The following is a 26674-nucleotide window of genomic DNA, read 5'->3' as shown; positions in this document are numbered from 1 at the left end:
AAGTAAACACAGTTTATCCACCTCTGAAATGTCACACACATAAATTGACAAGCATGATCTATTTTTGCGGAGAGAATGCAGGACTGAGCGGCGGTCATATTGTGTACCACTTTGCGGTACATCTAGTTGTTACTGTTGCCATTTTGTTGTTCCGAGTGTATACAGTACAGGGTAGACTGGTAAGGTATAAATGTAAGTGAAAACGAAAGATGGGATAACTGAAGGTTTCATGATGGTGTCAGATTACAGGATGACACACCTATTAGGTGTGTACCTACGATACCTACAGTATGGTAGTCTTTTGAACCATGACACACTGAGGATCACTCGGAAAACACAACAGAATCACCATAGACAGAGTCTCATCATAAGCGGCTGTTTCAGGACAGTTATATCAATGTAAGTACAAATAGTCTAAGTTAGTTTTTAATAATGGCTGAATTCATTCAGAATGTTTAACAATTACAGACATCTTTGTGTTACATAAGATTGCATGAAGTGCACCTGGATGCAAAACTAAGATATTCCACTGGACTTGCAATGGAGTCACAACAACATTCAGGTTAGTACTTAATAATACATAATGTTAAGAACCAAAGGTCCAGTGTGATGGTGTTTGACTCTAGGACATCACCACAAATAGTGATTTTTTGTTGTCTCTTGGTTCATAGACTGACAGCACATCCATTTGCCAGTAGCATGCGTCACAGTTACTAAACTATATATGTGTGTGTGTGTGTGTGTGTGTGTGTGTGTGTGTCTGTGTGTGTACAAATATACCAGTTGACAAGACAACAGGTAACCTTAGATATGTTATGGTACAATGACTTAAGCAAGTAATTTCTATGTGTGTTATGACCACGCTTAACAAGCAGTGAGTCAGGTTTGATGCCCTGTTAATTTAAATCTCAAAATCAGGCATAGCTAAATAGAGTTAAATCTTTATTTTGAATGTCCAACCGGTGCACTCTACTCTACTCCGGATCTCTATGTTGTGTCAAGTGTTTTGTCCTACCAATGTCACACTCATTTTCATTAGATTTATTCATAAGCTATTTGGAAGGCAAATTAGAAACAGGTTTAACTAGTGTCTGCTACTGAGTCCATTTGTATACCAAAGCAGAACCTAAGAGTAATATGTATCACACTGTAAAATCTAACAGCTATCCTCACTGAAAATGTTTAGGAAGCATAATTCAATTTTGGCGATGTTGTCTTTTCTCCTGAAGTTTGGCTATATTGTGAAGTTAGTTAACCTTAGTTTAAAAAAGCATGTAAATCAATTGCCTTGCAGTTACATGCTAATCATAGGAATAGGAATGGTAAGCAAATGCTTACTTACTCTAGTGCACTTACACTACTTAGAATTCATATTCAATTCTATTCTATTCTATTACAACTATTACAAGTATTACAAGTAAACTATGTGTTTATAAAAATATTGAAATTGTGCTATCTAATGTCACATTTCCCAAAATGCATTTCCAGAATCCCACAGCATCGGCTCACATATTTGTAAAGATATCATATATTTATCCTAACTTAAATTTAATCTTAATTACTATAACAAAGTGACAGTGTCACTAACCATGTAACTAAAATGGCTATATATTAACGTGTTTGTATTTCTGGTGGAAGTATCAGGCAAAAATTGGGCTGGCAAGATAACAATGAGGGCCCGCTGCTACAGATCTGTGAAGAAATCAAAAACGCCATACCAGCTGACAGTAGGACTACACTCTTACAGCGGCTGGGTTGAAATTAACTGAATTTTGCTATCTGGAAACCTATTCCCTAAGTAGTTTTGACTCAGCAATGTAGTTATATCTACCTTGCTTTTGGGTTAAAATTATTACCCATTAATATAGTAGTTTTAACTCGGCAATGTAGTTATTTCTACCCAGCTTCTGGGTTAAAGATACAACCCAGCATGCTGGGTTATATGCAACCAACGTTGAGTCGGTCCATATATGACCCAGCAAATGGGTTGATATTGGGTTGATTTCAACCTAGCTGTTTTTAGAGAGTAGTTAAAAAGACACGGTCAAAGTTTGTAGGAGAGGTAAAGAACTAAAAGATTATAGAACCATGTGAGGTGACTGCTTGCACTCTTAAGAACTGTTTCAGCCGCTCCCGGATGTACGGTATACAAATATCGTGACCTTTTAGCGGAAATGACATCACGCTCTGGCGTGCAGAGAGGCTATTAACTCATTGACTACTGACCAAGAGATTGGCTGTAAATAGTTCCAAAAGTCCCATAACGTGGAAATAGCTCGGAAAAAGCTCTCAATTTTTTATGGAGGTCTAAGGAAGTGTTTTATCTACCGCTCTGGCTTGTGAGGCCATGTGATATCATCTGCAGAGTCGTAACCACGCCCATCTAGGTCTTTGTGGACAGATTTTTAATCACGTGCATCTTGTGCTGCGCAGTTCTGCGCAGCGCTGCTCGATGCTGCGCGATCACAAACCCGCCTAATGACCGGTAGAACTTTGGGATATCCCATTTAAGTCAATGAAGTTCTACTTGTATTGTGAAGAGACATATAATAACTAGGGCTGTCAAATTAACTGATTAATTTCTATTAATTAATTTTAGAAAAATTAATTGATTAAAAAAATTAACGCAGATTAATCGATTGTAAACTTTGACCCAGAGCCATTATAGTCAGTAACCATTAGACTGTAAAATAAAGGAGAGAGAAGAGAATGTGCTGCCTAGATCATTGATTGGCACTAGGGATGCAACGGTTTTCAATAATTTATTGAACCGTTCGGTTTGGCCTGTTCGGTTCAATAGACTCACCTAAACCGCAATATTTCGGTATACGCGACATTAAACTTTTTATTTAATACAAGGTTATTGCACGCGCGTAGCCTGGGAGCGATAGTAAGGAGTGCTTAGGACCCGGGGGATGAGTTTTCTCTGACTGTTCAGCTTGCCTGTCGTCAACCTTGCAACAACCAATCAGAATTTTACTGAATTTCCCAAGACCCAATAAGCACGTTGAAATGCAAATGAAGGAGTCATGTCAGAAGAAACAAACTTTACCGGCGGCTGCACGATCATGGCGACATTCGAAGTAGCCTACGAACAAGTCAAAAAGACCGTCAGTAAACAAAGCACAGTGTGCAAGCACTGCTTCAAAACGATCACCTAATAAAGGTAACACATCCAACATGTCGGCCCATTTGCGCCACCATCACCCGGCTGTAACCTTAGTGGATCAGCACGGAGAGCTAGTTTGCCACCGAAAACCCAACCATCCATTGCTGCAGCCTTTCGGCAACAATATTCCTATAATTCCCAAAAACACAAAGACATAACGAATGCGATTGGCGTGTTCATAGGAAAAGACATGATGCCCTGCCGGGTATGGGATTTCGCTACATGATAAATGTTCTCGATCATCGCTTCAATATCCCCTCCGGCACGCATTTCAGCAGTAAGATTCCTGAACTGTACGAAGTGTGTAAGAGATAAGTTGAAAGTGACTTTTAAAGTTTACATTTTATGCAACCTACTTAATATTACAAAAGGGCTGTATGTTCTGTAAGACAACAGGTAAGGGATAATCAACGATGCGCCGTGCGTTTATAGGAAAACTAGATGTACCGCAAAGCGATACACAATATGACCGCCGCTCAGTCCTGCACATTCTCTCCGCAAATATCAATCACGCTTGTGTTTCCATCGCCTACTCCATCCCTACTGCAACTTTTATGTATGTAAATGAGTGTGTGCATGTGTGCGCTTGCTTTTGTGTATGAGTGCTTTTCTGTCTAGTGTGAGTGTGTGTCTGCTTGTGTGTGTGTTTAATGTGTCTCTGAGTATATGTTCACTGTGTTCTCTGCCGTCACTGTCACTCCAATATCAGATAACACACACACACACACACTCACATGCGCGCGTGTGCACACACACACACACACACACACACACACACACAAACACACATACACAGGCACACACTCACACACACACACTCGCACACACACACACACACACACACACACACACACAAACACACACACACAGGCACACCCAGAGAGAGAGAGAGAGAAAGAGAGAACACACACAGAATACACACAGATAACACAAACACAGAGAGAGAGAGAGAGAGAGAGAAAGAAAGAGAACACACACAGAACATGCACATACACACATATACACACATGCAAACACACAGATGGGCACACAGAAACGCACCCACACACTATAGTACATCACACACACACTCACTTCTCAGCTCCGGTGGTCTCACAAAATGTACTCAAAGATGTGTGTGTGCATGTGTGTGTGTGTGTGTGTGTGTGTAGGTGTGTGTGTGTGTGTGTGTAAGGGTGTATGTGTGCGTGTTTGTGCATGTGTTTGTATAATGTTTTATGTACATGTGTGTATGTAGTGGTGCGTGTGTGTGTAGGTATGTGTGTGTGTGTGTGTATTTATGTGTGTGTGTGTGTGTGTGTGTGTGTGTGTGTGTGTGTGTGTGTGTGTGTGTGTGTGTGTGTGTGTGTGTGTTCCTGCATGTTTGTTGCACCCAGAGCAACCATTCTCTTTTAAAACATATTTGGAAACTAGTTGATTAAAGGTTTCTAATGGTGTCACTTATATGTTTCTAGGACAAAAACTAGCAGAGATTGAGATGTTTGGAACAGTTTTTGAAATCCCCAGGGGGGGATTTAGACTCCAGATAATACCACCATCTACTGGCCGATGGGTATACAGTCCTGAATGTACACATAAATCCATTTATTTTATAGCCCCCCATGGATGAAATTCCACAAAACTTGGCTTACTCCCAGAGGGTGTCAGGTTAATCATACACATGAAATTTGGTGCAGTTCATAACATCTCATCTGAAGATATGGGCAATTAAAGCAATATTACATTGCATTTTCAATTTTTACGATGGGGGGGCAAATCACAAATGACTGGTTATAAGCTAAGTTGATGCAAGCTCTAGAGAACAACATACCATAAACATTTTGTCATCCTCGGTGCCACGGTTCAGGTAGTTATGTAGGAAAAACTGTCATTTTTGGGCTTCGGGCGGGGGCAGCGCGGGGGTGGAGTGACCCCCGGGGACGAAACGAAAATTTTCCATAGAACTCTACTGGGGCTACATGCCCACCAAGTTTCATGCGCTCCGGTGTTACGGTGTCCCGGGAATCGTTGACGAAAAATGACGGGAAAAAAGAAAAAAAAAAAAAAAAAAAAAAAAAAAACTTTGACAACAACTATGCACGTTCGAAGTGGTAATAAGGACCCGACGCCGCAGGCGGACACTTCGATAAGTGCATTATTTTCCTAGAAACGCACAGGGCGCGGAGTTGATATCCGCTTATATACCACTGCTACTATCATTATGACCGCCGCTAGCGTAGCTAGCGAAGCGGTCATATAGTTGTTGTCAAAGTTTTTTTTTTTTTTTTTTTCTTTTTTCCCGTCATTTTTCGTCAACGATTCCCGGGACACCGTAACACCGGAGCGCATGAAACTTGGTGGGCATGTAGCCCCAGTAGAGTTCTATGGAAAATTTTCGTTTCGTCCCCGGGGGTCACTCCACCCCCGCGCTGCCCCCGCCCGAAGCCCAAAAATGACAGTTTTTCCTACATAACTACCTGAACCGTGGCACCGAGGATGACAAAATGTTTCAAATCCATTTTTGAAAACATTACTGTACTGTAACAAATCAAGTTACTGTTTTTACAGTAATATCAATACAAATGCAGTTGTTTTGTTTTTATTGAGTCTAGATAAATTACTGTAACTAAACATAACCCAATACAGTTTCACTGAGATTACTTGAAAAACAAAATGTAAAAAAATATGTTTATGAAAATTCATTAGTAAAATGGTGGATATAGTGTTTTGGAAAAGAACTCTTCAAATGCCTAATCCTCTGCAGAGATCTAAGAAGATCCGTTACTCTAAAGTTTTTAAAAAAATATGCATTGGCATTTATGAAACAAAGAACCTTCTCACTAATTGAGCATTGTGATTTCAATTGGTTTGCTGTAGTGTGTAATGTGTTTACATTTTTGAAAGCTTCGAGCTGCTCTTTTGGTGTGAAAGTTTGAGTGTGGTTGTGCTTATGAAGCTTTAGAAAAGGGTATTGTGTTTAGACATTGGGGAACATGGAGGAAACGTTTGTGAAATGTGTTTTAGCATTTGAGAAAAACTGTAATATACTGTCTTTCTCAAACCCCAATGTCCCTAATGTCCTAATAATGTGCCATTGGTAATGGGCAATGACAAGTTCTGAATAAAAAAATAGATAATAAAAAAATAAGTCAAAATAGGCTTACACATCTTTCTCTTTTAGTTATATGTTAGTTTGTTTTGACTCTCTCACAGGAGACTCAGCCAGAGTGCAGATTGTGCTCATTGGCACAACATGTTCAGGCAAAAGTGTGACTGCAAATGGCATTCTGGGCAGGGATGTTTTTGCAGTGTCACAGACATCTGCTTGTGAGGCCCACATTGCTGAAGTTCAGGGAAGAAACATCTGTTTCATTGACACCCCTGGAATGACCAGCTCAGCTGAGGTGAAGAAGGAAATCCAGAAATGTCACACTCTGGGTTTTTCTGCACCAACTGTCTTTCTGTTTTTCGTTGACCTGAAGAAAGACCCTGATGGAAAGTGGAAACAGTATCTGCAGCTGGTGGAAGAGATTTGTGGCCCAGATACTGTTATGCGTATTATGATCCTGTTTATGCAAAGAGAAGAATTGACCGAGAGGGATGTACAAAATATGTTGGACACTGAGGATACTCAGGACCTGATTGGAAGTTGTGGTGGAAGGTACCATATTTTTAAGAGCAAAGCAAAGATTGACCCATCGCAGGTAAAGAAACTGCTGGACAACATAGATAGCTTGATGGAGAGTACAGTCCAGCCACTCAGGATTGTGCTGCTAGGTAAGACTGGAGCTGGGAAGAGTGCAACAGGAAACACCATACTGGGGAGAGACGTCTTTGAAGAAGATCCGTCTTGTGACTCTGTGACCACAAAATGTCAGACACAGCATAGCAAGATTGCTGGGTGGCATATTGCACTGATTGATACCCCAGGAATATATGATACAAGTAAGACAGCAGATCAGTTAAAAACTGAGATGAAGATGTGTGTGTCTGTTCCTGGGCCTCATGTCTTCCTCTTGGTGATCAGATTAGGTGTGAGATTCACAGAGGAAGACAGTAACACAGTGAAATGGATCCAGGAGAACTTTGGGAAGAGAGCGACAAAGTTGACCATGGTGCTGTTCACTCATGCCGATCAGGTAAAGGGAAAACCACTGGAGAGCAAGCTAAATAAAGAGCTCACTGCCCTGATACAGAGCCTTGGGGGTAGATACCACACCTTTAACAACACAGAGAGGGATGACCAGACTCAGGTTATAGAGCTGTTAGAGAAGATAGATGCCATGGTGGAGGAGAACAATGGAGAGCATTACACAAACAAGATGTACCAGGAGGCTCAGGAAAAGATCAGAGAAGAGGAAGAGAGGAAGCGACAAAAGAAAAGAGAAAGTATTGAAGAGTTGAGGAAGGAGAAAGATGATGCAGAGAGAAAAGCAGTTGAAGAAAGGGAAAGAGCAGATGCAGCTGAGAGACAGCTCATAGCAAGAGGGGCAGTAGGAACAAATAAAAAAAAGGCAGAGAGACACAATGATGAAGGAATAAATGCAGAGACAGAGGAAGTAAAGAGAGAGAACGTGAGAAGAGTAATTCAATATGGATTAGTAGGGGTAGGCCTAGTTGGCTGCATATGTTTGAACAAATTTGTAGGAATACCTGTAGAAAGACCTGTAGCACTAGGAGTGGTTGGAGGAGGATTCATAAAAACTTGTAGAAGTATAAATCATGTCTATAATACTCTTCACTCTCAAAAATAGGGGTACATTTTTGTTCTTTCAGGTACAACTTTTGACCCTGTACCTTATAGGGAACACAATTGAGCCACTAAAGTACTAATATGTACCATTGCGGGACCATTAATGTACCTTTACTGAATACACTCACAAAGGGACCAAATTTGTACTTAAGGGTACAAAAAGTCCATGGCCTGCCACTCCAAAGTTGTTGGGAGAAGAGATTCGGTACCGTTTTGAAGAACAATAATGTACCCATGAATGCAGGTACTTTTTTTGTACACTAGCCATCTGTACCCATCAAGGTGCACTTGAGTACCTGCAATCACTGAAATGTACCTGTATATGTCATTGCTGCATACTCTAAAAATGAAAAAACAGTGCGTACCTTATTTTTATTTATTTTTTATTATTTTCTCAATTAGCATTGATCTTCTCCCTTGGCGGTGTCACCAAGTTGGGCACTCAATGCTTATTTGCATTATTTGTCTGCAGGGGCTCTGCTAGAGAATTTGGGCCCTTTGACTGATAGTTATTCTAGGGCCCCCACAATGATATTGTTGGGGAGGGGGCTCTCGGTGGGCCCTTACAATGGTCTCACCACCAGTAGATGGATTTGATCTTTTTATAAAGTGAAGGTTCTCGGACCTTATACATTTTCTCTAAATGGATATAAAAGCAGTATCAACTGGACCATTAGTTGTAAAAAGGAAGTTTATATTCACAAGAACTGCTTTTTCTACTTTGTACTTCTACTTTCAGTACTCAAGTGTGTTTTAAAATTATAGATTACATTTAGTTAAGTCATATTCTGATCAAATATCTGTATTTCTTCTCTACTTCAATTCTAAGTGTGGGTTTTGGATACTTTACCTTACCTTCACCCTATATTAATTATGATTCGCGTAACTAGCGTAGTGGTCTTCATGATTATGCCGTGGGTACATGCGTACGTGCGTACACACACATACACTCAGACACAGACACATATGCGCACACAGACACGCACACACACACACACACACACACACACACACACACTCAAACACTCTTATACACAAAAGCAACCTCACACATGCACACACTCATTTATATACACATGAGCTGCAGGAATAGGAGATCTATACACATAAATTGCACAAAATACAGAAAAGTTGAGGAACGTAGTTTATTTTTGTAGAGAGAATGTTTTTGTGGAGAAAATGTGCAGAACTGAGCGGCGGTCATATTGTGTACCCCTATGCGATACATCTAGTTTAAGGTGTGACTAACAAATGCATATTCAAAAGAAAAAAGTGGTTTTTTTGTCTGTGTACTCTCTCAATTCATTTGAATTAAAGTCTTATTGTCAGTTAAGAAGGTTTCAATTGGGTTCATTCGCTATCAAAACACTTTTGGACCACATTGCCATGGACTTGAATGAACTTGGAAAGAACACATCACACACAATTAACAGGATATCACAATAACCCTATATATATATATATATATATATATATATATATATACAGTGAGGAGAAAATTTATTTGATACCATGCTAAAGTTGCCTAAAAAGAGGAATATAAAATCATCAATTGACAATTGATCTTAATGTCTTAATTAAAAAAAATAGTAAAAATAAAACCGCTAAGCACCCCAATTTTCTTTGTGATTGAAGAATGTTTTGTAAAGAAATAAATGTTCTTCCTGAATGCTAGGGGGAAGGAAGTATTTGACCCCCAATGTAACCCTATGGGAATTTAACACATAGGGTTAACATAGGGGCAGGCAGATTTTTATTTTTTAAGGCCAGCTATTTCATGGATTCAGGATATTATGCATCCTGATAAAGTTCCCTTGGCCGTTGGAATTAAAATAGCCCCACATCATTACATACCTTTCACCATAGCTAAAGATTGGCATGGTGCTTTTTCCAGTAGGCCTATTAGCCTGTTTGATGCTCATTGAGCTCAATGCAAATCAACAGGCTAATAGGCCAACTGGAAAAAGCACCATGCCAATCTCTAGCTATGGTCAAGGATATGTGATGATGTGGGGCTATTTTAATTCCAAAGGCCAAGGGAAATTTATGGGGATGCATAATATCCTAGATCCATGAAATAGCTGGCCTTTAAAAATAAAAATCTGCCTGCCCCTATGTTAACCCTATGTGTTAAATTCCCATAGGGTTACATAGGGGGTCAAATAATTCCTTCCCCTAGCATTTAAGGAAAACATTTATCTATTTACGATACATTCTTCAATCACAAAGAAAATTGGTGTCCTTGGCGGTTTGATTTTTACTATTTTTTTTTTTAATTAAGGCATTAAGATCAATTGTCAAATGATGATTTTATATTCCTGTTTTAGCATGGTATCAAATACATGTGCTCCTCACTGTATATATATGTAAGAGGAATCTGATTCCTTCTCATGTCCGGCTCTGTTCTCATATCTGGCTCTGTTCAGACTGGGTCACATTAGTAACAAATCTGACAGGTTGCTGTAGCAACGAAAACAAACGTTTCTGCCATCACGATGAAATACTTGCTAATTTGATGTGATTAAACATAGAACAATACAACTAGGTGAGTGTTCATTAAATGCATGCATGCGTGTGAGCGAAACTGAAACTAATCCGTGGCAAGCTCCGCTTCAAACTGTTGGAAGGCTATTTAATTTTTTTTTTTTTTTTAGATAATTTTTTGGGCTTTTTATGCCTTTATTTGGACAGGACAGTAGAGAGAATGACAGGAAGTGAGTGGGAGAGAGTTGGGTTGGGATCTGGAAAGGACCACGGGGCGGGAATCGAACCCGGGTCGCCAGCGTACGGTGCAGGTGCCCCAGCCAGTTGCGCCACTGCCGGGGCCGGCTATTTTATTATTTAACGTCATTTAATAGAACAACGTTGATTCTTGCAACTTCCAAAGAAACAGAGCAGAAACTGTAAAATGCACTAATTAGCATTGAGTATTGTTAAGTCAAATTGTAATATAACATGGTCAAGAGACATAGCCGACGTTGCTCCACAACTCGAAATAGGTGGGCGGTCATGCACGTAAAGTCACGTCACGGACAGTCAAATCCGATCTGAGTGTTGGGAGCTGTTCAGACTGAGATGCATCTGTCCATATCTGATACGAATGTGATATGAAACTACCTCCTGGATGTGGTTTGCAACCGTTTCGCAAAAATCGGATTTCATGTGACCTGTCACTGTTCAGACTTCAAAAGTGACATCCGATTCAAATCTGAATGGACTAAAAATCGGATTTTGGCTGGCAGTCTGAACACAGCCTTAGGCTTAGTTCACACTGGCAGTCAAAATCCGATTTTTTGCTTATCTGGATTGTATCTAGCTTGAATTTTGGGTAGTCTGAACAGCACAAAACCGCATGAAATGCGATTTTGAAATGCTGATTCGCACCACATACGGAGGTGGTTTCAATATCACTTACTATCAGATATGACTCAATCTGAAGAGTCGAACCACTTGAATAGGATTTCAACGTGCCCCATTTCGTCATTTGCACATTTGCACACAAACAATTGCAACAGAATTCTGAGTGACGGAAGTGATTGATTGATTGATTGATTCAGCGCGTGCGCCAGGGCTACCAGCAAAACAAAAAACAACATCAAACTCATCATTTTATGTTGAGTCATCATTTTATGGTGAAACATGGAAAACTATAACGTAAAGGGTGACGAGGTATTTGCGCCGCGGCTACGCATAAGAAGTTGGAAAAAAATCAAAAATAAATCCACTTTCATCCATGACGACTTGGTTGTGTACAACTCTACCTAATGAATCCAGGTGTGTGTAGTTTATATCGGATCTGAGCAAAGATCCGATATAACGCCAAGATCGGATGTGATCGGATGTGATCACTTGAGAGAAGTCAGTCAGAAAGATCAGGTTCTGATCAGATATGCAAGACATCTGATTTCGACTGCCAGTGTGAACTAAGCCTTAGTGTGATATAACCAGAGGTAGAACAGTCCAGCTTCAGAAAGTCAAAGTCCTACCACATATCTGTGCCAACGATTCATTTAAATCAGCTGATTTTAATTAGCACAACTCTTCAGCTAGGTAGAGCAGCTAATTAGTGAGAGCCCCTGTGCTACGTTCACAGGTAGAACCAACATATGGTTGGATTTTTACTTTCTGAAGCTGGACTTTTCCACCTCTGGATATAACAGACAACATTGCAGTTGTTGTTAAAGGGACACTTCACCGATTAGCATTAAGCTTTGTATCTTTAGAAAACCAGTCATGTTTTTGAATGGTCGTGCATCATTCCCTCAGTTTGCCTTGAGATGGGAGAAATACGGATTTCAATGTTGGACTTCCTGCTCCATTGATGTAAAAATCATCATTTTGCATCATTGAAAGCAGGAAGTCCTATTCATGGGTTTCATTGAAATCCATATTTCTCCCATCTCAAGGCAAACTGAGGGAATGATCCACGACCATTCAAAAACATACAAAGCTTAATGCTAATCGGTGAAGTGTCCCTTTAAGGGTCTGTGGAGACTAAGCACTCTCAGCCAAAAGCATAGAAAGCTCTGATAAATGATGAATGGGTATAGATTTTATTTGAGTTATGTTTTATTATTATTATTGTTACCATTTTATTTTGTTCTGAGTGTATACAGGGTAGACTGGTAAGGTATGAATTGAAGTGAAAACAAAAGATGGGCTAACTGAAGGTTTCATAATGGTGTCAGATTACAGGATGACACACCTATTAGGTGTGTACCTACGATACCTATGGTAGTCTTTTGAACCATGACATACTGCGAATCACTCGGAAACAAAACAGAATCATCGTAGACAGTCTCATCATAAGCATCCCTGTTTCAGGAGGACACATATCAATGTAAGTGCAATACAAAAATACCACCGTAATTAGGTATTAGTTGAGTGCATACAGAACATTGAACAGTTACAACATTTTTTGCTTTACATGAGATTGCATGAAGTATACCTGGATGCAAGACTAGGACATTCGACTGGACTTGCAATGGAGTCAAAACAACATGCAGGTTAGAGCTTAACAATGCCTAATATAAAAGACAAGGTCCAGTGTGATGGTGTTTGGCACTAAGACATCATAAAAATACCAATATATGTTTTATTAGTAATTGTGACATGCTATTGGCAAATGAATGTGCTGTCCATCCATGAACCAAGTGTAAGAGTACTACATGCATTTGACATCAACAACACAAAGTTACTATTTGTGGTGCCCAAATATATCTATTGACAAGCCAACAAAGGTAACCTCAGATATCTTACACCAAAATGAGTTGATGGAAAGACCTAAATTAGCTCCTAGGTGCAGCTTAACTTCTACTCCTGGGACACAGCATGATTCAGTATAGCCAATACAGCAAAGACTTACTATTCATTTTGCAATTTTGTAGAGTCAATGGAATATGCACTATAAGTAATATTGATCCATACAAATTGTTGACAAAAGGACTTTACAATGGCCAGATAGATTATGAATACTATTTCCATTAGCCAATTAATTTTTTTTTTAACCTACTCGTGAAGGTTATTAAGGAAACAAAATGCATCCAAAATGCATTCAACCCACTTTGGCATACATGTTGGGACACATTGTTGTAAATTGATGTAAAAAATGAAATTAATCCCTTAACCAAGCAATGTCTACATGTATCATGACCAAGCAGTGTGTCAGGTTTGGTGCTCTCCATACAAATTTAAATCACAAACTCAGATGTAGATAAATAGAGTTAAAGGGATATTCCGCCATTTTTGGAAATACGCTCATTTTCCACCTCCCCTCGAGCAAAACAATGGATATTTACCTTGCTCCCGTTCATCCAGCCATTCTGTGAGTCTGGCGATACAACTTTTAGCTTCAGCCTAGCATAGATCATTGAATCGGATTAGACCATTAGCTTCTCGCCTGCTAGCCTCATGTTTAAAAGTGACTAAGATTTCTGGTAATTTTCCCATTTAAAACGTGTCTCCTCTCAAGTTAGAAAGTGCAATAAGACCAACTGAAAATGAAACCTGGCGTTTTTCTTGGCTGATTTGACATGGAACTACACTCTCATCTGGCGTAATAATCAAGGCAACTTGCAAACGTACCATAGGCGCAGTGATATCGTACGCAGCATCTGAAAATAGTCCCCATAGACAACAAGCAGTAGTAGTGCCAGTAGTTTGCAAGTTGCCTTGATTATTACGCCAGATGAGAGTGTAGTTCCATGTCAAATCAGCCTAGAAAAACGCCAGGTTTCATTTTCAGTTGGTCTTATTGCACTTTCTAACTTGAGAGGAGACACATTTTAAATGGGAAAATTACCAGAAATCTTAGTCACTTTTAAACATGAAGCTAGCAGGCGAGAAGCTAACGGTCTAATCCGATTCAATGATCTATGCTAGGCTGAAGCTAAAAGTTGTATCGCCAGACTCACAGAATGGCTGGATGAACGGGAGCAAGGTAAATATCGATTGTTTTGCTCGAGGGGAGGTGGAAAATGAGCGTATTTCCAAAAATGGCGGAATATCCCTTTAAAGCTTTCTTTACCATGCCCAAGCAGTGCACTCAAGATTGTATGTTGTGTCAAGTGTCTTTCCACATGAAGTTGTGAAACTCTTCAGCTAACAATGAGCGTTGCCATGACACGTCAGTATTAAGAAAATATGATTTTCTCTTTCCGAAGTTGCATTGAATATATTTTAATGTGGCAGTAGACAGTGCTTGCATGTAAAACTGTTATATGTTTGTCAGTCATATGGCCTATATATTGAGTGCAGAATTATCAACATTTTGAAAGAATATGAGTTGAAACATATTAGTTAGCCTGCTGAGACAGTGCTAACAAGTTTTAATGTACACAGAATGGACAGAAAATGAAAACTGGACGGAAGTTTCAATTTGTGAATATGGTTTGGAATTTGAAAGGCAAATTAGAAACAGGCTTAACTAGTATACGGAGTCCCTTTGTATAAATTGCAACCTAAGGGTATGTTCATATTTTGCATTTTTTTTTTGGACAAGGAAATGTCACCAGCCAAAGGCCAATGACCTTAAGTACCAAAGCAATCCCAGTTACACACAACACAACATGAGGTTAAGTGTAATATATATATATATATATATATATATATATATATATATATATATATACATACATACTGTACACACACACACACACACACACACACACACACACACACACACACAGTGGGGAGAACATGTATTTGATACCATGCTAAAGTTGCCCAAAAAGAGGAATATAAAATCATCATTTGACAATTGATATTAATGCTTTAATTAAAAAGATTAGTAATAATCAAACCGACACCAATTCGGTATTTGTCCACAGGTGGACACAAAGTTTACTGGAGTATTAGGTGTCTGTCCATGTGCGCGATCTGTCAACAAAACCTTTGTGTCCACCTATGGACAAATATCAAACACACTTAAAGGCATTGTAAACCGACACTGGCACATCCTACAGTAAGACTTAGTTCACACTGGCAGTCGAAATCGGATGTCTTGCATATCCGATCAGAACCTGATCTATCTGACTGACTGTTCTCATTGCATATGGCAAGTGATCACATCTGATCACATCCGATCTTGGCGTGCAATGCTCAGATCCGATATAAATTACACACACCTGGATTCATTAGGTAGAGTTGTACACAACCAAGTCGTCATGGATGAAAGTGGATTTATATTTTATATTTTCCAACTTATTATGCGTAGCCGCGGCGCAAATACCTCGTCACCCTTAACGTTACAGTTTTCTATGTTTCACCATAAAATGATGACGTTGGTTTTTGTTTTGCTGGTAGCCCTGGCGCTTGCCTGGCGCACGCGCTGTATCAATCAATCAATCACTTCCGTCACTCAGGATTACGTTGCAATTGTTTGTCGCAGTGCAAATGACGAAAGGGGCACGTTGAAATCCTATTCAAGTGGTTCGACTGTTCAGATTGAGTCATATCCGATAGTAAGTGATATTGAAACCACCTCCGTATGTGGTGCGAATCAGCATTGGAAAAATCGCATTTCATGCGGTTTTGTGCCGTTCAGACTACCCAAAATTCAAGCTAGATACAATCCAGATAAGCAAAAAATCGGATTTCGACTGCCAGTGTGAACTAAGCCTAAGTAGTGACCCGAATATTGGCCAAGAGTTCCAAGACCCCCCACACACTTGTTATAAGAGAGCGCCCAATCTGAGGGACCAGTTAGTTCGGACATATCTCCCTGCAGCAACGTCTTCACCGTTTCCATTTCATATATGTGACCTTCCACGGCGAAATCAGTCACAATGTCCAAATTTTCAAAATCAAAGTTATTACGTTTTCAGGAAGGGGCATAATCAACCTTCAAAACGATACCTATATCTAATGAATTGAACGTCATATTACTGAAATATAAACATTCAAAGGAGTTGAGTTCATCCTGTCATGCCAATAGAAAAACGGAGAAATCTGCCTTTGAAGTTAACCGTCGGCTCAACACTCACGAACGCTTTGTAAGGTCGCCGCTATTACAAGATTTACGGTACTTGTATCAACGACACAGCACGCGGATGGCTTGGTGGTTGTCGATGAGTGCATTTACCGTAAAGCGGCAAAAAACGAGACGCCTCTAACTTCCTGCTTCCTCTAACTTTCTCACCTCAACAAACTCACGTTTTTAGACTACAAAAGGTCAGTTTTTCGGCGAAATGTATTCACGGCCGTACAGTGTAGACCTCCCACTGTTTCAAAACACTTACAAAAAAAAATCCACGATTTTAGCACAAGTGACATAAATGGCCATTTTTCTCAGAAACGCCTGTTGCGACAAGCGACTGGTTTTGCCGTGGAACGTCACATATCACACTGGAATTTTAGGTGCTTAAATTGTGCAGCATGTAAGAGCATGATAACTGAGAAAAGTTTCACACATCCCGCACATAATAGAACATACAAAGTGAGAGGCCGCATCACCTGCTTATCAACATTTGTTGTATATTTGTTGACATGTCCCTGTGGGTTATATTACGTGGGTAAGACAAAACGCCATTTAAAAACCAGGATTTTTGAACACAAATGCACAATCAGAAGAAAAGATGAAAAATCGTCAGTTGCCAGACACTTTAATGTAGTGGGCCATGATGTAAATGCCCTCAGGTTTATGGGCTTGGAAATTGTAAACCGTTCTCCAAGAGGGGGAGACCGCGAGGACCGCCTCCTTCAGCGCGAGGCTTGGTACATCTTCAATCTTAACACCTGCATTCCCAATGGAATGAATTTAGAATTGCTATTAAGTTGTTTTTTGTAAAACGTATTTACTTTGTTGCATTTTTTGTGTAGCTTTTAATTGGTTTCATGTGTTGGCCAGATCATCTAATATTGAAAAGCAATTGGAATTTTTTAAAAGTATGATTTTATATAGAAGTTATTTTACTGTCCACGTAGTACTTTAGTTTATGCATACCGAAAAAAAGAAAATTGCTTATGAGTGGATGCTAACCAATGCCTTTGAGATGAGTGTTAATTAACCCTTTCATGCACAACGTCCACATGCGTGGACAGTAACTTTAACTCTGTTTTCTACTGATTTATCATGTTGATATACACCAATCCACTTCAGGGCTGTTTTAGTAGGTCCATGGCAATATATTAACGACATGTATCATCTTATATTTGGAATATTGACTGTTTGATGACATCATCAATTCAACATGAGTGACAGTAATGGCCATGTGCTGAATGCTCCAGGCCATATCTGTAAAAAGTTAGTACTCAAGAAGGCAAAATCAGGGAAAAAAAAATATTATGGTGTACAGGAGAGTCTGCTGAACAACTCTGTTTTTAGAAATTAAATCTGATGTAAAATAGAGTTTGTAGACCCTAAAAAGCAACTGTCCACGTGTGTGGACGAGTTAAATAACCAAAAATCTGATTTTGTAACTAGAATTTGTTTTTATTTTATTATTTTTTTAAAAAAATATATGATTTTAACTGCTTTAAATTACAAAGAAACAAACATTTGGTAAACATATTTATAAATAATGACCTAATTACATGTGGTAATGCCAAGGTGGTATGGTAATATGGGGGTAGTAGAGGAGTGGGTGGGTAGTAGAGGGGTGAGTATGAGAGTACTAGAGGGGTGGGTGGGGTAGTAGTAGAGGGGTGGGTAGTATGGATGTAGTAGAGGGGTGGTTGGGTAGTATAGGGGTGGGTAATATGGGGGCTCGGTGAGTAGTAATGGGGGTAGTAGAGGGGGGGCGGGTAGTATGGAGGTAGTAGAGAGGTGGGTGGGTAGTATGGACTTCAGAAACAATATTTAAGCTCACAATATTCAGACCGGTTGTTGTCATGTAATTATTTATTGGTACCACAAACCATCAAGTAGATAACCATCTACAACATCTTAATCCTGTGCATAGTGTTTAACTCTTTGTTAACTGCTCACTCTATTATCGGTATTTAATTATTGATAATGTTGGGGCAATAGCTCTGTCGTTAGTGTGGAGTTTAACACGGTTTTAAACTCCAACTCCAACTCCTGTTTAAAACTGTGATAAACTCCAAATTAGTGACAGAGCAATTGCCCCGTTCAGTCTGGAAGTACTTATTGAGTTGGCAACAGGATCAACTACACACATCCTTAGTTGTGCAATGATATAGTTGTGAATAAAACTTTCACAGATTGAATATCCATAAAAGATCTAAGAATCTTCATTCATCAAGGTGAAAATCAATACTATCCAATTGCAAGGACGCAGCCCTGACAGGAGGCCCCAGGGGGGCCCCTCCCCAGTATAACTAAGTATTAAAGGGAGGCCCAGAATTACTGACAATCATAGGGCCCAAGTTCTCCAACAGTACCCCTGCAGAAAATTCAACATCTTTTTTTTTTCATATTTCAATGTCCTGCTCCATCTAGAAACATGCCCTAATAGTGGTCATGCTGATTTTACTTAAATAATATAAATAATATTTTTTGCCGTTTCATTCCAAATGTTCAACTCTCATTTCCATCACACAACAAAACATGTGTTTTCATGCAAAAATACCATAATATCAACTGTTCCAAATGTTTTTTTATTACATATTACACACATACAGTATCTGCCCAAATATTAAATTGATTAATTTTCCAGAAATGTATGATGTTTTGTTTTTATATGATTAACTTGAAATCTGTACTGTAATGGAAATGACGGTTTGTGGCGGAGATGACATAATGACAATACATAGACAACATTTAATATTTAAAAGCATCACAATTGTTTTTTTAAATGTCTGTATACCATATTTTATGTAATTATGTTTCCATCTACTATATTTGTTTAGTACTATGAAGCAAATAAACTGCGTTTTAGCGTGGGCAATGTCATTTCCACCTCAACCTGTCACCATGTCATTTCCACCAAAAAGTGACTGTGACGGAAATGACATTTTGCCCCTTTTCACCTAAAATCTCATGATATCTAGCCTTTTGATGCAAGTTGTTAGACTTAGCATTAGATAGCATTAGATCCAGCTGCTTTGACATCCACATGAAATATGAGACATCTATGGAAGTCACAATTAGGGATGTAACGATGCATCGTGACACGAATAAAAATCGATACAAATGCGTGACGATTCGCACCGGTTGATAGAAAAAAATGAATCGCGATGAGTCACGTGACTTATGTCACTAAGTATGGGGCACAGAACGAGGGAAGACGACGGTAGGCAACAACTTTGAACTAGAGTGTGTGTGTCAGGGTTCGTATGGGTGCTTGAAATCCTTGAAAATGCTTGGATTTTAATGTGGTGTTTTCAAGGTTTGAAAAAGACATCATTTATGAAGTTGTTTTGTTTTTGCCACGCGTTCGCGTCCAGTTTGACGTGTCTGGATTTTCCGATAATGACAGCAATCTTGTGATGCTGATATTGACTTTTAATTTCTGCGCGTGTAAACTAGTCTAAGCTACTGTGCTTGAACGAAGTTAGCTGTGACAGACTAACCTACTGGTTTTCATCGTTTTAACCACAAAGCCTGTCGACCTTAGGTCTACTCAATTGTTTAGTTAACACCTTGTCATTTCGCGTTTGTCCCGCCGTTCACCTCCGTGCGCCCCATGTACATCAGAACATAATGTCGGGATAGCCATCTCACTATGAGAAAACGTATGACGATAGTGCTAAGAGATTAACACGTTTGCATGCTTGGTAAACATCAGTCTTGCACATAATATTGAGCTGATTTTTTTAGTGGAAATGGCTTACTGTAGCATTGTGCTGATAGATGGAAAAAGTTGCCTATTTAAAGGCACAGTCTGAATTTCAATCCTAGCTCTCCATTTAGTGTGTGCACTTGAACAACTATAATGATGTAGCAACAGTACTGCCCTACAAAGCAGAAAGGCAGTAACTGCATTTTTGGTCGAAAATTAGTTATAATTATTATAATTTTCATGACATTAAAGTTGTTATGAAGATTGATAAGTACCAAAAACAAGCTAATGTAAAGTAAAAAAATAAATAAACCTCCAATAACTGCTACATTAACTACAACCATAAGGCTAAGCAACAGCATAACTTTAAAATGTTTTTTTTTTCATATGCATAGTTACTGCCTTTTTGAGAGGAGAGGTGTAGGACGTAATACTTTGGAAGAAGAGGGAGTGGTGCAATTTGATTTTCTTTGGAGCAACCTCTTCAAACAGCATCAATATCAACAAAAAAAAATTGTGATAAAATCGTATCGTGAACAAAAAATCGTGATCCATATCGAGTCGTGAGTTGAGTGTATCGTTACATCCCTAGTCACAATTTGTCCATCCATAAAACCCTCTTGTGGAGTATCTATTGCTGTAGTTACTAGGTACACAAACCTAAAATCATGATCTCAGGATTCTATTTTGTGCAGTGTGGTGGAAATGACAGTGAGACCATGAGACAAGGCTTCATCTTATGAAAAATATAAGAACATGTGAATAAATATTGCAATACATAAAATGTATATGAAATATGACTTGAATTCTACATTATTTCTTGATTTAGAATTAAGAGAGGTTGACCACCAAAAGTCTGGCCTTGGGACAGGGGGGAAACACTCACAATTATGCATAAAAGACCTCATATTACTTAAAATAAGAATAATTGAGCCATGTTTTTTTTTTATAAAGGTATATTTTCTTAGGGTGTATTAAGTTTGACAAAAAGAAAAAAGAAAAAATGTTTTTTTAGTTTTTTTTATTTCTTCCCAGGACATGAAAAGTCCCGTAGTTGATGAATTATATAGTTGTTGTCAAAGTTTTTTTTATTGTTATTATTCTTTTTTCCGGTCATCTACTTCTTGAATTTTTGGTCAATGATTCCCGGGACACCGTAACACCGTGGCACATGAAACTTGGTGGGCATGTAGCCCCAGTAGACCTTTACGGAAAAAAAATAATTTCGGCCCTGGGGTCCTCCCCACCCCGAGCAATCGCATTTTTTCTTTTTTCTGAGCATTACATTTTTTTTTTTGCTACGTCGCGGGACGTTTTGTTGGCAGCAGCCCTCTAGTTTTCCTGGATTGGATTATTGACTCTTGTGCGCGGTCCTGGCAAAATACAAGACATCTTTTGTTTGGACTATTAGGTTTATTTTCGGGACTGAATGAAAGGGGGAATTGCAATGCTTGGGATTGTTTGGGACATTTAATTGTGTGTGAATATAAAGCCCCGCTGTGCGCGACCTGGGTTATTGTTTGGTGTGTGTCTTCCTTTACTGTTAAATCAAAGAAAGGGACATCGTTTCATTGTTATAATTAAGAGACACACTCAGATTTGTAGTCTGCATTGTACTTCATTCTCAGAATTATCTGCTTATTGCCATTCATATTTAGCCATTCAAAAGAAACCCTTGTGCGTTTAATTAACACAGCCGAAGGCTGATTGTTACAACAGGCCAGCACATTTCCACCTGTTTTACGATGCTGCAAAAAAAGACCATGCATCTCTACTGTGTAGGTAGGACTAATGGGACGTCGGACCAATGGGCCTCTTTTTTTCGGATTAATGAGATGTCAGACTAATGGGATCTCTATTCAATGGTTCATTTTCGGACTAATGGGATGACGAACCAATGGTCCATCCCCGTTAATCTCTAGGTATGGTGCCTTGATAAATACACTTAAGGGTGCCTTCCTCAGCTACCTTAGCAGATAGCTGTAGCCTTAGGCCAGGGGCAGATGTCATCAGGTTGTGTCCAACCTTCACTGGGTGTTTCGACCCTCAACCACAACACCCTCCAGTTGGTGGGCCAGCATTGAGTGGCCAGCTCACTGCCCACCTGCCCCTGGCTTCCAGCATTACTCCTCTCTCTTACTCCAAATCCAGCATGAGGCCAACTCCCCCATCCGGTGAGCTGCTTGCTTCATACGCTAGGGCTACACTGGATGCGTTACGTTACGTTGCGTTCTAAACGCGTATTTTTACTTTTTGACTGGCTTCACTGGCTGCGTATGTAGCCACAAGTCAAGAGCAAGAAGTTTGTTTTGGATTTGCCATTTTTCAGCACAGTGCACCGGGCTTTCCACTGATTCATACAATAAATACATCTAGAATTAATTTCATCCTCGGGGGGACAGCTTGTCAATTATTTCAAAACAATTGGGTAACACTTTACGATAAGGGTACATGAATTATCATGAATTAATGCATGAATTAATGCATGAATCAAGCATTAATTCATCCCTTAATTCATCCCTTAATATTTATCCTTAATAAATAAAAATGACTTTACAATGGCCAGATAGATTATGAATACTATTTCCATTAGCCAATTAATTATTTTTTTAACCTACTCGTGAAGGTTACTAAGGAAACAAAATGCATCCAAAATGCATTCAACCCACTTTTGCATACATGTTGGCTTGTTGTAAATTGATGTAAGAAATGAAATTAATCCCTTAACCAAGCAATGTCTATGTGTATCATGACCAAGCAGTGTGTCAGGTTTGGTGCTCTCCATATAAATTTAAATCACAAACCCAGATGTAGATAAATAGAGTTAAAGCTTTCTTTACCATGCCCAAGCAGTGCACTTAAGATTTTATGTTGTGTCAAGTGTCTTCCCACATGAAGTTGTGAAACTCTTCAGCTAAAGGCTGGCTTACATTGAAAAAAGTGACCGAGACGTCTACATTTTTTTCTAAATATATCTTGGCAGCCTCATCGCCGACGAAGCACCGCTAGCTAGGCGCAAAGTTCTCACGTAGCACCACTTCCAGTCGAATCTATGGTTGGGAGTTTACAAGACTGCTACGTGAGAACTTTGCGCCTAGCTAGCGGTGCTTCGTCGGCGATGAGGCTGAATATAGTTCCAAGTAAAGATCTGCCCAGGTAATAGTCTCGTTCGATTTTGCATTATGATTTGTACTCGTTTTGAACACACGGCTCCCAAGATATATTTAGAAAAAAATGTAGACGTCTCGGTCACTTTTTTCGAGGACGTGCTCACTGACACCCTTCATCTACAGCAACTGTGCTAAGCTAAAGCTAAAATCGCTGCTCCCAAAGCAGGAGAATGCCCGGACGGATTTTAACCGGGTTTTTTTCACTTTTCTAACTCTGGGGGTGACCGAGACTAGCTTAATTTCATTTTTGGGTGGCGTATTCCTTTAACATAAGCGTTCCAATGCTTATGACCCTTAGCCTAGAAATCTAGACGCCCCTAGTGGCAGCAAATGTAATTTGGCTGGCGGGGCAGTCTAGGCACGATCCATTGAGCTAGGGAGCTGAGAACCCGAAAATCAAGCGGGCCAATCACAGCGTGTAGAAAGTCGGTGGGCGGGCTTAACATAATGGTGACTGACACGGTCTCACACCCAACTCGTCGAACGAGGACGCATGGGCACAGTCGGCTTCCGATATTGACGCCAGGAGGCTTGACCATGCGTCCTCGTTCGACGAGTTGGGTGTGAGACCGTGTTGAACACATACGACCAGACACTATTATTGGACTCAACAGCCAAAAAGCTGACAGAACTATATGTATATGTTCTGACATCATACCCTCTTTGTGTTGATGTTTTGTGCCCCTGTTATAATCTTTAGCATGTGTTCCAATTCTTCTAGAGGGCTGTACTTCTATATATCTCTTATTATATGCTTGACTTAGTTTTGCATTGTTTTGCTTCTCCCACAGGAGGCTTGGCCAGTCTGAGGATAGTGCTCATTGGCCCAACTGGTTCAGGCAAGACTGAAACTGCCAATGGCATTCTGGGTAGAGGGGCTTTTCCAGAGTCCACAACAACAGTCTGCGAGGCTCACAGCGGTGAGGTTCAGGGGAGAACCATCTGTTTGATTGACACCCCAGGGCTGACCAACGCTGCTGAGGTGAAAAAGGAAATCCAAAGGTCTTGGACTCTGGGTCCTTCTGTACCCATAGTCTTTCTATTTTTTGTTGACCTAATCAAAAAAACTGAGTGGAAACAATATCTGGACTGGGTTGAACAGATTTTTGATAAGGAAACCTTGATGCATGTTATAGTCCTGTTCTCAAGGAGAGATCAATTAACAAAAGACAGTTTTGATCAACTGCTGAACAATGAAAATACTCAGGCCCTGATAAAAAGATGTGGTGGAGGATACCACAGTCTGAATAGCAAAGCAGAAATAAACACATCTCAGGTGACAAAATTATTGGAAAAAATAGATGGGATGAAAAAGACAAATGGGAGACAGGAGAATGGATTTCAGGCACCACATGACAGTAAAGTCAGAATTGTGTTACTGGGTAAGACTGGGGTTGGGAAGAGTGCTACAGGAAACACCATCCTGGGGAAAAAGACATTTAAAGATGATGACTCTTGTGATTGTGTGACCACAACCTGTCAGAAAGAGTGTAGTGAGATTGCTGGGAGGCATATTACACTGGTTGATACCCCAGGATTATTTGGCAAAGATGAAACAGTAGACATTGAAAGAGAGATAGAGACATGTGTTAAGATGTCTGTTCCAGGGCCTCATGTCTTCCTCTTGGTGATCAGATTAGGTGTGAGATTCACAGAGGAAGACAGTAACACAGTGAAATGGATCCAGGAGAACTTTGGGAAGAGAGCGACAAAGTTCACCATGGTGCTGTTCACTCATGCCGATCAGTTAAAGGGAAAACCACCGGAGAGCAAGCTAAATAAAGAGCTCACTGCCCTGATACAGAACCTTAGGGGCAGATACCACACCTTTAACAACACAGAGAGGGATGACCAGACTCAGGTTATAGAGCTGTTAGAGAAGATAGATGCCATGGTGGAGGAGAACAATGGAAAGCATTACACAAACAAGATGTACCAGGAGGCTCAGGAAAGGATCAGAGAAGAGGAGGAGAGGAAGAGATGTGAGAATGAGAGAAAGGAAAAGGAGTATGAAGATTTAAAGAAAGAGGTAGTAGATGCAAAGAGAAAAGCAAATGAAGAAAAGGAAAGAGCAGATGCAGCTGAGAGAAAACTAAACATAATAGTAGCAGCAGGAGCAGGAGCAGCAGGAGCAGCAGCAGGAGCAGCAATAGGAGCAGGAGTAGTAGCAGGAGCAGGAGCAATAGTAGGAGCAGTAGCAGGGGCAGGAGCAGGAGGAGGAGCAGGGGCAGGAGTAGGATTAGGAGCAGTAGTAGGAGCAGGAGCATTAGCAGTAGCAGGGCCAATAGCAGGGGCAGGAGTAGGAGTAGGAGCAGGAGCAGGAGCAGTAGTAGGAGCAGTAACAGTAGTAGTGAAGGCGAGAGCAGGGGCAGGGGCAGGAGCAGGAGCAGGAGCAGGAGTAGTAGCAGGAGCAGGAGCAATAGTAGGAGCAGTAGCAGGGGCAGGAGCAGGAGGAGGAGCAGGGGCAGGAGTAGGAGTAGGAGCAGTAGTAGGAGCAGTAGCAGGGCCAATAGCAGGGGCAGGAGTAGGAGTAGGAGCAGGAGCAGTAGTAGGAGCAGTAACAGTAGTAGTGAAGAAGAGAGCAGGGGCAGGAGCAGAGGCAGGAGCAGAGGCAGGGGTAGGAGCTGAAGCTATTGGTAGTTCTGAAGTAAAGGTAGATATAGAAGCAATCTAGAAAGATAATAAATAGGGAAAATAGAGTATTTACCTCCTGGAAAAACAACTGACAAAACAATGGATACTGTTCTTACCAGTATAACAATATCATCCCGTCAAGTCCAATAGATCAACTTTGAGGGATAGCTTTAACCATGCAGGATCATCCAGACCAAATGTGGCGATTTTACTACATTCTATTCCTATCTATGTACCAGCATGTACAATTATAGCCTCCTACATGGTTTAGTTCTTGTGATATGGGCTTGTGAACTTTGACATACAGCTGGCTGTACACTATATTCCCAAAAGTATCAGGTCACCTGCCTTGACCCCCACATGAACTTCAGTTACATCCTATTCTTAATCCATAGGGTTTATTATGACGTTGGTCACTCTTTGCAGCTATAACAGCTTCAACTCTTCTGGGAAGGCTTTCCACAAGGTTTAGGAGTGTTTTTTTATGGGAATTTTTGAGCATTCTTTCAGAAGTGCATTGGTGAGGTCACACACTGATGTTGGACGAGGAGACTGGCTCTCAGTCTGCGCTCTAATTCATCCCAAAGGTGTTCTGTTGGGTTTAGGTCAGGACTCTGTGCAGGCCAGTCAAGTTCATCCACACCAAACTCTGTCATCCATATCCGTATGGACCTTGCTTGGTGCACTGGTACACAGTCATGTTGGAACAGGAAGTTGCCATACCCAAACTGTTCAAAAAGTTGGAAGCATGGAATTGTCCAAAATCTCTTGGTTAATGCTGAAGCAT

General features: G+C 40.1%; 1 protein-coding gene across 2 annotated transcripts; it reads left to right on the top strand.

Moving 5' to 3' along the window:
• The first annotated feature begins 322 nt into the window (after window positions 1-322).
• On the top strand, window positions 323-26274 carry LOC134068566 (GTPase IMAP family member 8-like). Of its 2 annotated transcripts, XM_062524358.1 has the most exons (3): window positions 323-399; window positions 489-562; window positions 24045-26274. In XM_062524358.1, the coding sequence occupies exons 2-3, from the start codon at window positions 541-543 to the stop codon at window positions 25925-25927; spliced, it is 1905 nt and encodes a 634-aa protein (XP_062380342.1). In that variant the 5' UTR covers window positions 323-399; window positions 489-540; the 3' UTR covers window positions 25928-26274. The 2 variants fall into 2 exon arrangements, with proteins under 2 accessions (XP_062380342.1, XP_062380266.1); XM_062524282.1 differs by lacking the exons at window positions 323-399; window positions 489-562 and adding an exon at window positions 12800-12907.
• The last annotated feature ends 400 nt before the right edge of the window (window positions 26275-26674 follow it).

Source organism: Sardina pilchardus, chromosome 1, assembly GCF_963854185.1.
Source record: "Sardina pilchardus chromosome 1, fSarPil1.1, whole genome shotgun sequence".
NCBI lineage: Eukaryota > Metazoa > Chordata > Actinopteri > Clupeiformes > Clupeidae > Sardina > Sardina pilchardus.
Note: the sequence above shows the minus strand (reverse complement) of the source record. Positions and strands in the feature narration are given on the sequence as shown.

Coding starts and splice junctions, on each gene's coding strand:
- LOC134068566 (XM_062524282.1), top strand. CDS start 12,829: ATGAGATTGCATGAAGTATACCTGGATGCAAGACTAGGACATTCGACT. Junction 12,908..24,044: donor GGAGTCAAAACAACATGCAG/GTTAGAGCTTAA, acceptor CTTCTCCCACAG/GAGGCTTGGCCAGTCTGAGG.